Here is a 13,519-nt window from a genome sequence, read left to right as displayed (position 1 = left end):
GTCTCGGGTCCTCGCCTGTGGAGAGTTCTCTCGTTGGCTGGCCGTGCGGGTCGGTCAGGACAGAGGTCGGAGGCGAAGCAGCGCCCGGGAGGGCAGGTGGTTGGGGCCGGGTGCGGAGCGGGAGGTGGGAGGGGCAGGGAGCCGGGCCGGCGGCGCTGTCACTTCAGCACCAGGAAGTAGGTGGTCCAACCGGCCAGCAGCAGCGCCCCGATGAGCACCGTGTAGCTGAGGAGCACGAAGGCCAGCAGCTCTCGCAGTAGCTGCAGCACGTGGATGGTGGACGAGGTCGGCATCGCCCTACACGGGAGGCCCGAGGACCTGCGGGGTGGGGGCGCCCATGAGACCCTGAGCACGCCAAGAAGACGGTTCTCTCTCTAGACCAACCTCCGCTGGACACTAAGCAAGCGCAACCGAGTCCGGCACTGTTAGAGGCAGTGTGGACACGGGGCTAGACCAGGACCTCTAAAAAGTAAACACACCCTAAGGCTAAGGAAGCCCAAAGTGCTGATTTTCTCCGTAACAACCACGTGGACACTGTCTGCATTTACATTATATAGTTCTTTTAAACTGAACGTTCTCATTCTTTGGCTCCTGATATGGAGCTGAGCTCGGAGGAGGGAAGCCTGGAGAGGAGAGTTCCCAGCTCCCGCTGCTACACTGGTCTTCATCTCCAGCCCTCTCCTCCCATCCACCTCCTGCATTTTTAATGTTGTGAGTGTTGCTAATGGGCTGATGGAGTAAAGCTTGCTTTTTGCCATCATTCAAGCTGCAGCCCCAGCTGTCAGCACTGCTTGGGAGAGGAAAAGAGATCCTTTTGAGTAGGGGGAAAGCAGCGGGCCCTCACTGCAGCCCTTCTGCAATTTCTCTGGCCCCAAGGCTTATCAATTTACAAGAGTTTGAGGACCGCTGCTTTGTGGCCAGGCATGCTTGCCCTTCTGGCCAGCCAGGATTGAAGGAGGGCCAAGAGGTGGGTATCAGTTTGACTCTGGACTTATCTCTTTGCCCATCGTGCTCTTGGCATCCACTCCAGCCCTCTATCTTCCACCATGGATGGAATCAGATGGTAACAATCACAAACCTTCTTTACCTCCACTGCTGCCCTGCCCAGCAACACCCCTCAGTGCCAGCCACCGACTTCCCTGTCTCCCCATTTCACTCACTCAGCAAAGTTTCCACGAATCCTCCACTGTGGCAGCTCCGCAGTCCCTCTCCGGTCTGCTGTGTGAAGGTAGGCTTGTGTGCGCTCCAGCGATGTCAGCAGAGCTGAGGGACTTTCAGGCAGCAGCTGCACTCACCAACTAGGTGTGGTCTAGAGACCAATCACAATCTCCACGTGGTCCCCGAGCTCTCATGGAGCTGTGCACAGGCAAGTTCAGACCAGGCGGGGCGCTGGCAGGCTTGCCCACCCTCTGCCTGTGTCACCATCACAGCCCACACAGCTCTGGAGATTGCCTGCAAAAGCTCCTGACTTAGAGGCACTGAGCAAGTGGTACACAGGCGGGATTTCATGGCCCTCCTGCCTGGCTTTTCTAAACACTGTGGGTGGGATACAGTCCAGATTCTTTTCTAACAAACTTCAACAAAGAGCAGCCCCATCCTTGAGTCTCAGACAAGAAGAACCACTGTACATACAACATTCACTTATGACTGCCCAACTAAAGCAAAAACTTTAACTTTGTCTTAAAACATGCAATTTCAAGCATTTGTGTGAGAACTAGCTCAGAAAACCAAGAGCTCTCAAGTGCTCGATTCTAATTCAGAGTTGCAGTTCAGAGATTCATTATATAGACACCTTCGCAATGTACCCACTTCCAATGTCAACTCCGCCAAATGTATGGTAAAAAGAACCAGTCAGGATTTCAGCCAATGAAGAACAGACCCTTTCCCAGATGTAACAATGAAGGGAAAAGAAAGTACAAACTTTATGCTGCTCCCCATTCCTCTGTTTTTTGTAGTAGTTTGTAGTTAAGACTATGTTTTGACCTTTAAAAAAAACAGGCAGTGTGGACATCAACCCTTTTATCAACATCATCATCCAGAAGCCAAATGGCTCTCTAATTTGATCAGGATCTCTTATTATCAAATCATTGCCCCGCTGCAGCAGGGTTGAAAACAGGAGCGGAACATTATCAAGCTGCGTGCAGGAAGCCAGTGAGTAATTACTCCCCACAGAGACCTGGTCATCTGGAGGGCTGTGTCCTGCCGAGTCACAGGCAAGTATGGCTGAGATTTATATTCTAATCCCACACCAAAGTAACATGCAAAAAGTTACTAAAATAGACCTGATTCTGTTTCCCTTTAACTCGCACATCCTTCAAATGGATATCTTAAGGCAGTTTTGTGTTCCGGCCTTTGTAGACTCTAGTCACCACCCAATTTGGGGTATTTTATACCAACGGAGTGGCCTTCCCAGGTGGCTCAGCGGTATAGACTCTGCTTGCCACTGCAGAAGACACGGGTTTGATCTCTGGGTCAGGAAGAACCCCTGGAGAAGGAAATGGCCACCCAGTATTCTTGCCTGGGAAAAGCCCATGGATAGAGGAGCTTAGTGGGCTACAGTCCATGGGGTCACAAAGAGTCAGACCTGACTTAGCAACTAAATAATGTCGCAATGGAGTAACTGAAGCTGAGACACATTATGTAGCTTGAAGTTCACATGCATCCATTTAGAAATAAGAGAGTCAGAAATTTTACAGTACTGTCTTTGATTGCTGGATGACAAAAAGCATCCTCTATTTTCTACAGTATGTCATTGTTAAACCATAGGACTGAAATATATACAAGGTTCTGAAGTATAATTCATTCTGTTTATCATTCATAGTCTATGCAGTGCCTGTATTTCTCTGCCTTGCCATCTTTATCACAGCCCCTCTTACTGGCTGCTTTAGGCACTCAGTTTGTTCTGGTATTTTGTTTTTTAAAGAAGTATTTCCTTTTTTTGAGTTCAGCTCTGCTGAATATAAACAGTACAACTGAGAACAAGAGACAGACTGCATGTCAGATTAATTATAATCCACCTGTCATGAGGACAGAGCTACAGTGGCTGAACACATGGAAATCTCCCTTCCCAGTTCTCTTCAAGAATTAAATGTGATGTTACCTGGATTTGGGGAGAATGGATACATGTATGGCTGAGTCCCTTTGCTGTCCACCTGAAACTATCACAACACTGTTAATCAGCTATACTCCAATATACAAGAAAAACTTTAAAGTGCGCTATTTTAAACCTCGTTTAACCATTAGTCTCTTGCTCCACAGTTAAACTACAGTTCAAATATTTCTCTTTGGCTACAATTCAAAAGTGTACAGCAGGACACAAAATAGTGCCTATATAGGCTTCTTTATCTACGGAGACTTCTTTTTGTAGGACTGCTGGTGTTGCAGAACCGTCTACCCAACTAGACAAAAAGTCCAGACATGATGTAAACAATCCACCCTTTCCAAGAATAAATGTACCATTCACGTACCCTTTTTCTCAGTAAGGGCACACTTCTTTGGGACAAAGACTGCTTCAAGTATTAAGTGAACTTACACAAAGGCGTATAATATATAATTATCCCCCACTTTCTATTTGCATACAAATGAAGCAATTGAGGTTTTGAAGTCTTATGCTGAATGCATTTTTAGGAGCTGACCTAACTATACTCAGAGCAAGAGAGTGGAGAGTCATGAGTGAATGCAGACACATGAGACACAACTGAGCATCTGTTCACACGACAAAACCCCAGCCAAGGGGACTTGACTGGACTTGAATTGAATCCCAGGAGCCAAAACCACTGATGGACAAGGTGCATTTTATTCTCTGCACCAGCTGAGACTGAGAGCCACTGGGGCTGGAAGGTATAAACTAATCTCCTTGGGCTAACAAGGAGTCGAGAAAGGATTCCTAAAGCAGGAATTGCTTTCTTTAAGACCTTTCCAAATACTGAATGTTAAAGCCAAGTTAAATTCACAAGAAGTTAATCTTTTAAATATTCCCTCTTCTACCCCTCATTTTTACATTAAAAGAGATTTTTTTTTTAATGCAGAATTTCTCCTTCACTCATAACATGGCGTATGCTAACAGAATTTCACTAGAGAAAAAAGAGATGAAAACATGTACAGGTACTAATTAACAACAGAAATGACACCTCAGGGGACTTCCCTGGTGATCTGCTGGCTAAGACTCTGCGCTCTCAATGCAGGGGGCCTGGGTTTGATCCCTGGTCAGGGAACTAGATCCCACATGCTGCAGCGAAGAAGATCCCAAGTGCTGCAACTGAGACCCAGTGGAACCAAATAATTTTTTTTTTAAGAGAAAAGAATGACACCTGGGGAGAGACACTGACTTTGGAGCCCAGCAAAGAGGGGAGCGGTCAACTAATCTTGCTGGAGACTTGGGCAAGGGCTGTAAAACCATTAATTTAGTCCCGTTCTTGGCCTTAACTCTTTCAGATGCTGGGACAGAGCAGGAGGGAGATTTCCAACTTCTCCGCCAGCATCTTCCCTCCTCCCTTCCACAGCCTAGCAGTCCCCACTGGGAACGGTAGCAGCCGGATGCCTGGATCACCAACAAGCTGAACCGGAGGGGGATGACGTCACCAGACCAGGGAGCTGGGTGTTTCCTAGCAAAACAAACACCAGAGGCCGTGTAAGGAGTGGCTGCAGACTGCTGGGGCAGCAGGTGTGGCACTTACCTGGGAGGGGGAGCTGCCAGAGGCTGAAGAAGCAAAGCTGGCACTGCTCACGGGATGGGGGTGGGGAAACCAGCTGGATGGTGGGGCTCACGATGAGCAGGGAAGAAAACTGAAGGCACCTACCACTGAAATTTCTTAAGAGTTAATAACACATGCACTAAGAACACATCTTCAAATACATTCTCAGAAAGCTGATTCTTCCTCAATGTAAAAAGCCCTTGATAAGGAGGGGACCCACAGCAATTCAGCTGATCACAGACAGCATAAACTCTGTTCTGGGGCAAGAAGCTCTTCCAAACCTTTTGCTTTTTTAGAAGCAGAGGAATCAAAAACAGAAGGAACCAAAACTTGCCCTGTTGACCAGGTAACATAGAGACTGGTGACACTGGATGTAAGGTGCCGTGTTCTACAGGAAAAAACAATCTCAAACTCAGGGATTTGAGATACCAGCCCCAGGCCCCTAACACTTGGCCAGTGCCCTAGGCATGATGTACCTCCAAGAAATTCAGCACTATTTGTTAGGGGTTGGACTTCCACTTTTATTTTCATTTTTACCTGGTTGGTCCCTGCGTTCTTAAGAACTGGCCCCATTTATGTGGCTGAATAGATTATCCATCCCCACCAACCTTCATATTTCCAGGGGTCTCTAATGGAGATCCTGGGCTCAGAACATTAAAAACTGGGATTTCTTTTACACACACTGAGTCTCTTCCATTCTTCTTTAAGAAATTTAAGAACACAAAAAGAGAAACTGAAAGGAGAAAACAGCCTAATTTAAGAAGCTGACCCCAAAGTAAATTCTGCATTCCTGTTGTTATTTCTCCATGGAACAGCACTGCCGTTCTAGTAACTTCTTCAAAGGAGCAGTTTATTCTGCAGTTCATTGGTACGTCTACTTGGAACGCCCTAGAAAGGTTTTTCCATTAGTGACTCTATCCAGCTGGCCCCGTTGATTAGTTTAGTGGTGGCGATGACATATTCTGTACCTCCATCTTCCAGCTGGGAGAGAAATCGCAGGGCAGCAATTTCAGCAAAGGTTACACCCCCGAGGAAAAAGATCAGAGTGACTCGGTTTTCTCCTGGTTGACCTAAAATTTGAACATTTCAGAATGAAGAATCATTATCATTATTTTTAAAAATTAGTATTTATTTTTGGCTGTGCAGCATGTGGGATCACAGTTTCCTGACCAGGGATCAAACTCTCGCCCCCAGCATTGGAAAGCACAGAGTCTTAACCCCTGGACTGCCAGGGAAGAACTATTTATTATTGATGCTTCTCTTCCCACCTCTTAAAAAAACTGCATCATTCCTAAGAAAAGTCGTATATGTCTTGGTACAGACGGTTCACAAGAAACTCAGGAACCATGATTTTGATCTCAATGTTTTTTCTAACTTTGGAGATCTTCAACTCAGAGGTTGAAATCTGCTAATCCTGAGGGAGCAATGAGTTCCAGTGCTTACAATGTAATTTACAACTAACAAAAGCGGCATATTGGACTCTGACTCCTAAGTCCTTTACAAATGTATTTTACAAAGCAAGTGTGTTAAAACGTGAAAACCACAGAAACAGTGCATGAGTATCTGTAGATACGGGTCCTGGACTTACGTTTCTTTTGTAGTCCTGTGGGCAATGGCTGCCGTTCCTCAAAGTGGGGCCCTGGGAGGATGCGCAGAACTTCCTCAATACTCCGCCAGCCAGGCCGGGAAAGCAGCTGGGCCAGTCGCACACTGAGCGGGGCGTAACCACTGTATACGTATGATATGTCCGTGGGATTCTGTTAAATAATTGAAGAGAAAAAAGCTTGTACAGCAAGAGACAGAGAAGTGGAGCCACCTAACTGTGGCTTTTGGGGTAATGCAAAATTATTTGATTTGGCTTTGAAGGTAGAAACACAAAGCCCCAAAATAGTCTGCTCCAATGCTGAAATATCTGGTAGCAATATTGAAATATCTTTCTCTAATATCAAAATATTCTTCTCCAGTCTACTCATGCTTGGGCTCTGTTCTTAGCAGCCCAGGGGTCACTTTCTTCTTTTTTGTAATGTATTTTTAATTGGAGGATAATTGCTTTACAATACTGTGTTTCTGCCACACATCAATATGAATCAGCCAAGTGTGCATATGCTCAGTCGAGTCTGACTCTCAGAGACCCCATGGACTGGAGCCCGCCAGGCTCCTCTGTCCATGGAATTTTCCAGGCAAAAATACTGGAGTGCATTGCCATTTCCTCCTCCAGGGGATCTTCCCGGCCCAGGGATCAAACCCGAGTCTCCTGTATTAGCAGGTGGGTTCTTTACCACTAGCACCACCTGGATAGGTATACATACATCTCCTCCCTCTTGAGCCTCTCTCCTACCCCATCCCACCCCTCTAATTTGTCACAGAGCATTGGATTTGAGCTCCGTGCGTCACATAGCAAATTCCCGCTGGCTATGTATTTCAGTTCAGTTCAGTCGCTCAGTCGTGTCTGTCTCTTTGCGACCCCATGAATCACAGCACGCCAGGCCTCCCTGTCCATCACCAACTCCCATATGGTAATGTACATGTTTCCATACTACTCCCTCCAAAGGTTCACTTTCGACTCAAACCTTCAAAAGTCACTCAAAGGATCTCTAGGTACTGAAGATGGAAAGTTGTTACTTGGTTTGGCAAGAAACTTCTTGGCAGGTAAAGTGGAACTCTTTAGCTGAGAAACAGAACCCTTGGACCTGTCAATTCTACTTTCAGGCATTTATCCCACAGAGGGGCTTGTACTCCAGAGGAGAAAAGACCAAAGCACAAACATATTAATGCAACACTGTATGACTAGTGAAAGACTGCAAATGACTTGAATTTCTAATAAGTCATAAAACAAGATATAACTGAAAAACCACTATGGAGCAATTAAAAAGAACTTGAATGAAGGAGGGGGGACTTCTCTGGTGATCCAGTGGTTAAGAATCCACCTCCCAATGCAGCAGATGCAGGTTCTATTTCCTAGCTGGGGAACTAAGATGTCACAGGCTGCAGGGCACTAAACCCACGCATCACAGTAAAAGATCCCACATGCAGCAACTAACACCTAATGCAGTCAAATACATATATAAAAGAATGAAGGAGAGGACTTCCCTGGTGATCCATTGATTAAGACTCTGTACTTCCACTGCAGGAAGCACAGGTTCCATCCCTGCTCGGGGAAGTAAGATCCTGAGTGCTGAGAGGGTAAGAGGTAGATGGGTGAGGTAGGTACAGGCCGGTCAGGGTAGTGAAGAGCCAAACTAATACATGATTTACATTGTACAACACAGGAATTATGGCTGTCATTCCAATCCAAAAGAAAGGCAATGCCAAAGAATGCTCAAACTACTGTACAATTGCACTCATCTCACACACTAGTGAAGTAATGCTCAAAATTCTCCAAGCCAGGCTTCAGCAATACATGAACTGTGAAATTCCAGATGTTCAAGCTGGTTTTAGAAAAGGCAGAGGAACCAGAGATAAAATTGCCAGCATCCCTGGATCATCGAAAAAGCAAGAGAGTTCCAGAAAAACATCTATTTCTGCTTTATTGACATGCCAAAGCCTTTGACTGTGTGGATCACAATAAACTGGAAAATTCTGAAAGAGATGGGAATACCAGACCACCTGACCTGCCTCCTGAGAAATCTGTATGCAGGTCAGGAAGAAACAGTTAGAACTGGACATGGAACAACAAACTGGTTCCAAATAGGGAAAGGAGTACGTCAAGGCTCTATATTGTCACCCTGCTTATTTAACTTATATGCAGAGTACATCATGAGGAACGCTGGGCTGGAGGAAGCACAAGCTGGAATCAAGATTGCTGGGAGAAATATCAATAACCTCAGATATGCAGATGACACCACCCTTATGGCAGAAAGTGAAGAGGAACTCAAAAGCCTCTTGATGAAAGTGAAAGAGGAGAGTGAAAAAGTTGGCTTAAAGCTCAACATTCAGAAAACAAAGATCATGGCATCTGGTCCCATCACTTCATGGGAAATAGATGGGAAAACAGTGGAAACAGTGTCAGACTTTATTTTTCTGGGCTCCAAAATCACTGCAGATGCTGATTGTAGCCATGAAATTAAAAGACGCTTGCTCCTTGGAAGGAAAGTTATGACCAACCTAGATAGTATATTAAAAAGCAGAGACATTACTTTGCCAACCAAGGTCCGTCTAGTCAAGGCTATGGTTTTTCCCGTGGTCATGTATGGATGTGAGAGTTGAACTGTGAAGAAGGCTGATCGCCGAAGAATCGATGCTTTTGAACTGTGGTGTTGGAGAAGACTCTTGAGAGTCCCTTACACTGCAAGGAGATCCAACCAGTCCATTCTAAAGGAGATCAATCCTGGGTGTTCATTGGAGGGACTGATGCTAAAGCTGAAACTGCAATACTTTGGCCACCTCATGCGACGAGTTGACTCACTGGAAAAGACTCTGATGCTGGGAAAGGTTGAGGGGGGGAGGAGAAGGGGACGACGGAGAATGAGATGGCTGGATGGCATCACCGACTCTGTGGACATGAGTTTGAGTGTACTCCGGGAGTTGGTGATGGACAGGGAGGCCTGGCGTGCTGTGATTCATGGGGTCGCGGAGAGTTGGACACGACTGAGCGACTGAACTGAACTGAACTGAACTGAAGTCAAGGCTATGGTTTTTCCAGTAGTCATGTACGGATGTGAGAGTTGGACCATAAAGAAAGCTGAGCGCCGAAGAATTGATGCTTTTGAACTGTGGTATTGGAGAAGACTCTTGAGAGTCCCTTGGACTGCAAGGAAATCCAACCAGTTCATCCAAAAGGAGTTCAACGGAGGGACTGATGTTGAAGCTAAAACTCCAATACTTTGGCTACCTGATGCAGAGAGCTGACTCATTTGAAAAGACCCTGATGCTGGGAAAGATTGAGGGCAGGAGGAGAGGGGGACAACAGAGGATGAGATGGTTGGATGGCATCGCCAACACAATGGACATGGGTTTGGGTGGACTCTGGGAGTTGGTGATGGACAGGGAGGCCTGGCGTGCTGTGGTTCATGGGGTAGCGACATGACTGAGCGACTGAACTGAACTAAACTGATATTCCCACCGGGAAGAAACAATCCAATTTTAGTACTGAGAGACGAGATTGTTTAATTGTTAGCTTTTGTGCCAAGAGGCAGTCTAATAAAGCCCCTTAAGAAAAACCAAAAAAAGAAAATAAGAAAAATGAAATTTAGAAAGATGGGAATAAACAAATATAAAGCAAAGTGCACCCTACTTTGAAGACCCAAGGTATAGAATATGCACCATTTATGTAAAAATGTTTGTCTAGGATTGCCTGATGGTCCAGTGGCTAAGACTCTGTACTCCCAATGCAGAGGGCCCGTGTTCGATCTCTGTTCAGGGAACTAGATCCCACATGCCACAATTAAGACCTGGAGCAGCCAAATCAATCAATAAATATTTAAAAAAATATTTGTCTATACACAGAATCTTTCTGGGAAGATGCATAACAAACTGGTTACAGTGATCAGTTCTGAGTGGAGACTGGGCCTGGCTGTGGGAGGAACCCTGCTTCTCACCATCTGCTTTCCTTTTGTACTGGATCCCTGCCTGGCCCTCCCCACCTGCTACCTGGTGCTCTGTGCCCAGGAGGCAGCCCCGTAGGCTCCACACCAGCTGGAAAATGGACGGAGGACAGGACTCCCTCTCAATGCTGCCAGAGGCTGGTTGAGTCCCTTGGCTTATCACCACACAGCTCTGCTCTCCTGGTTCTGGAACCCCTGGCCTCAGACCTCAGATGGGAGGGGGTGAGTGGTTCTCTACTGCACTGCCTGTTCCTGGTCCACCCCATCTTTATAAAACTCCATCAAACTACTTAGTACAAGAACACTGTTTTCTGCTAGGATCCACACACTAAAAAAAAAAAAAAAGAAAACTGTCTTTAGAAAGCAAAACGGATGAATAGATCAAGTAGCATATGTCATGGCAATAAACCACCAACAGGAACTCAAAGGTGTTGAAGTGTGTATGGGGGTGTCTGACTGTTTGCGACCCCATGGACTGTAGCCCACCAGGCTCCTTTGGCCACGGGATTTTTCAGGCAAGAATACTGAGAGTTGCCATTTCCCCCTCCAGGGGATCCTCCTGACTCAGGGATCAAACCTGAGTCTCCTATTATCTTCTGCATTGGCAGGCGGTTTCTTTACCACTGAGTCACCTGGGAAGCTCTCAGTGAGTTGAAGAGGAACATCTTACTTGCTCATTTACATCATCCATCCAAAGGCGTAACGTTTTCCGGATAGTGGGGTAATTGTTTCTGCCCCCTGTCTGCAGCTTTAACAGACCAGCTTTCTCGAGGTTGTGCAAGGTCAGGATGTGCTCATAGCCGTAGGTCTGCAAGAGAAATCAAATCAGGAAAATGGTTTCTGTGACTTTCAAAAAGGAGCACTTCTAACAAACCCACTGGTGAGCACTCTGGGGCACTTTACCAAAATCTAGGCGATGACTGTCCACGGGCGCAGGGCAGGGCAGGATGGAAGTCTGGCCTAAAGCTGCTTGCCCATGACAACAAATCCAGCTCACTGAATCACTCAAAGGATTTAAACTTTTCACTTTAAAGTTTCGAGAATTTATAGGCCCAACTTAAGTGAGGATCAAATAAATTATAGTATTCTGGACTTTCCTGGCAGTCCAGTGGTTAAGATCCCATGTTTCCACTGCAGGAGGTGGGGGTCTGATCCCTGGTCAGGCAACTGAGATCCCCCACAGCGTGGCCCCCCCCCAAAAAAATTATAGTATAATTTTATATGGAATATAATTAGCTGTTAAAAGCAGAATGAGGCAGACCTACACATCCTGATTAAGAACAAGTTTCTGGATTTATTCTTAAGGACAAAAAAATAGAATATAGTAAGTCCTCTAGATATGAAAGAGTTTTGCTCTGAGCGCGTGTTTTTAAGTCCAGCAAAGTTAGCCTGAGTACCCAACTAACACAATTGGAGAGCAAGCTGCAGTTTCTCTTAAGCCTCACAGTGACGGAATGCACAGTCACATATTTGAAAGTTTAACTTTTGGAAAGTTTGTGTGTAGGAGACTTACTCTACTTCACATAATAGGATTTTATTTCTATTAAAAGAGATCTAATGAGTAATAAAAGCTGATGCTTATATGATACTTTCCATGTCTTAAGTGCTTTATATATGTTAACTCAATCATTCTTGCTATAACCCCATGAGGTAGATACTATTATCTCCATTTTCCGTTCCGTTCCGTTCAGTCGCTCAGTCGTGTCCAACTCTTTGCGACCCCGTGGACTGTAGCCTACCAGGCTTCTCCATCCATGGGATTCTCCAGGCAAGAATACTGGAGTAGCTTACCATTTCCTTCTCCAGGGGATCTTCCCGACCCAGGGATCGAACCCGGGTCTCCCGCATTGGAGGCAGACGCTTTAACCTCTGAGCCACCAGGGAAGCCCATCTCCATTTTACAGAGAACTTTAAATAACTTGCCCAAGGTCACACAGCTAATGAGTAACAGAGCTGGGACTCAGATCCAGTTGGTCTCGCCCCATGGTCTGTATATGTAAACATTCTTTGTACACACATGCAAAGAAGGGGATCTGGAAGCACACAAACCAAACTGCTCACGTAAGTCCCCTCCAGGGAGGGGAATGGGGGTGAGGGGGAGGCAGAGGGGGTCACAGTTTGTACCATATGTGTGTGTGTGTGTTAGATGCTCAGTTGTGTCCGACTCTTTGTGACCCCATGGACTGTAGCCCGCCAGGCTCCTCTGTCCATACAATTCTCCAGGCAATAATAATACTGGAATGGGTTACCATTCCCTTCTCCAGGGCATTTTCCAGACCCAGGGATTGAACTTGGGTCTCCTGCATTGCAGGCAGATTCTTTACCTCCTGAACTACCTGGGAAGCCCTTGCACCATATACTTCTGCTTCATTTGAATGTTATATGATGAGAATGCACATGTAATTTTTCAAAGGCGAAGCAAACAAAAAATCCAAACTAAGTGAGTATTTAGTTTTGACAATAAAGTACTTAACTGTAAATAGTAACAGCAAATATATACAGCCTGAAACATTTTTAAACAGGAGAATTTTAAAAACAATGGTGGGCTTTTCCTTACTATAAAGTAACAGGCTTGATTTAAGTCGGCTAAGGAATCGTCATCAGAAAGTTCCCTTCCTCTGTAGAACTGTCTGGCTAAAGAGCAGGAGCACTAGTCCCCGGCTATCTGGGTTTAGTCCTGGCTCCAGTACAGACTATCCATGGGATTCTCTGGGCAAGAACACAACAACTGCAGATATGCAGATGATACCACTCTTACAGCGGAAAGTGAAGAGGAACTGAAGACTCTCTTGATGAGGGTGAAAGAGGAGAGTGGAAGAACTGGCTTGAAACTAAGTATTAAAAAAACTAAGTTCATGGTATCTGGTCCCATTACTTCATGGCAAATAGGAGAAAGTGGAAGCAGTGACAGACTTTACTTTCTTGGGCTCCAGAATCACTGTAGACAGTGACTACAGCTGTGAAATCAAAAGATGCTTGTTCCTTGGAAGAAAAGCTATGACAAACCAAGATAGCGTATTAAAATGCAGAGACATCACTTTGCCAACAAAGGTCCACATAGTCCAAGCTATGGTTTTTCCAGAATCATGTATGGATGTGAGAGTTGGATCATAAAGGCGGAGCACCAAAAATTGATGCTTTTGAACTGTGGTGTTGGGAAGGCTCTTGAGAGTCCCTTGGACTGCAAGGAGATCAAGCCACTCAATTCTAAATGAAATCAACCTGAATATTCATTGGAAGGACTGATGCTGAAGCTGAAGGTTCAATACTCTGGCCACCTGA

The 13,519-nt window shown here is 45.6% G+C and overlaps 2 protein-coding genes across 2 annotated transcripts in view; both read right to left on the bottom strand.

Moving 5' to 3' along the window:
• Positions 1-11: 11 nt before the first annotated feature.
• On the bottom strand, positions 12-338 carry LOC148774875 (uncharacterized). Its single transcript, XM_088828153.1, has one exon. It carries the CDS (start codon positions 291-293, stop codon positions 159-161), a length of 135 nt encoding a protein of 44 aa, XP_088684279.1. The 5' UTR covers positions 294-338; the 3' UTR covers positions 12-158.
• Positions 339-2,633: 2,295 nt separating this feature from the next.
• VPS33A (VPS33A core subunit of CORVET and HOPS complexes) overlaps positions 2,634-13,519 on the bottom strand; it is a 34,118-nt gene continuing 23,232 nt past the window's right edge. The window contains exons 11-13 of the mRNA XM_055404527.2: positions 10,908-11,045; positions 6,283-6,451; positions 2,634-5,764 (exon numbers count right to left, since the gene is read on the bottom strand). Of these exons, the coding sequence (XP_055260502.1) occupies positions 5,583-5,764; positions 6,283-6,451; positions 10,908-11,045 (489 nt within the window). The 3' untranslated portion in view covers positions 2,634-5,582. The remainder of the gene's footprint in view (positions 5,765-6,282; positions 6,452-10,907; positions 11,046-13,519) is intronic.

The sequence above is a fragment of the Moschus berezovskii genome, chromosome 19 (assembly GCF_049115385.1).
Source record: "Moschus berezovskii isolate FMDL1 chromosome 19, NW_MosBer_1.0, whole genome shotgun sequence".
Lineage (NCBI taxonomy): Eukaryota > Metazoa > Chordata > Mammalia > Artiodactyla > Moschidae > Moschus > Moschus berezovskii.
The sequence above is the reverse complement of the archived record's forward strand: the minus strand, read 5'-3'. Positions and strand labels throughout refer to the sequence as shown.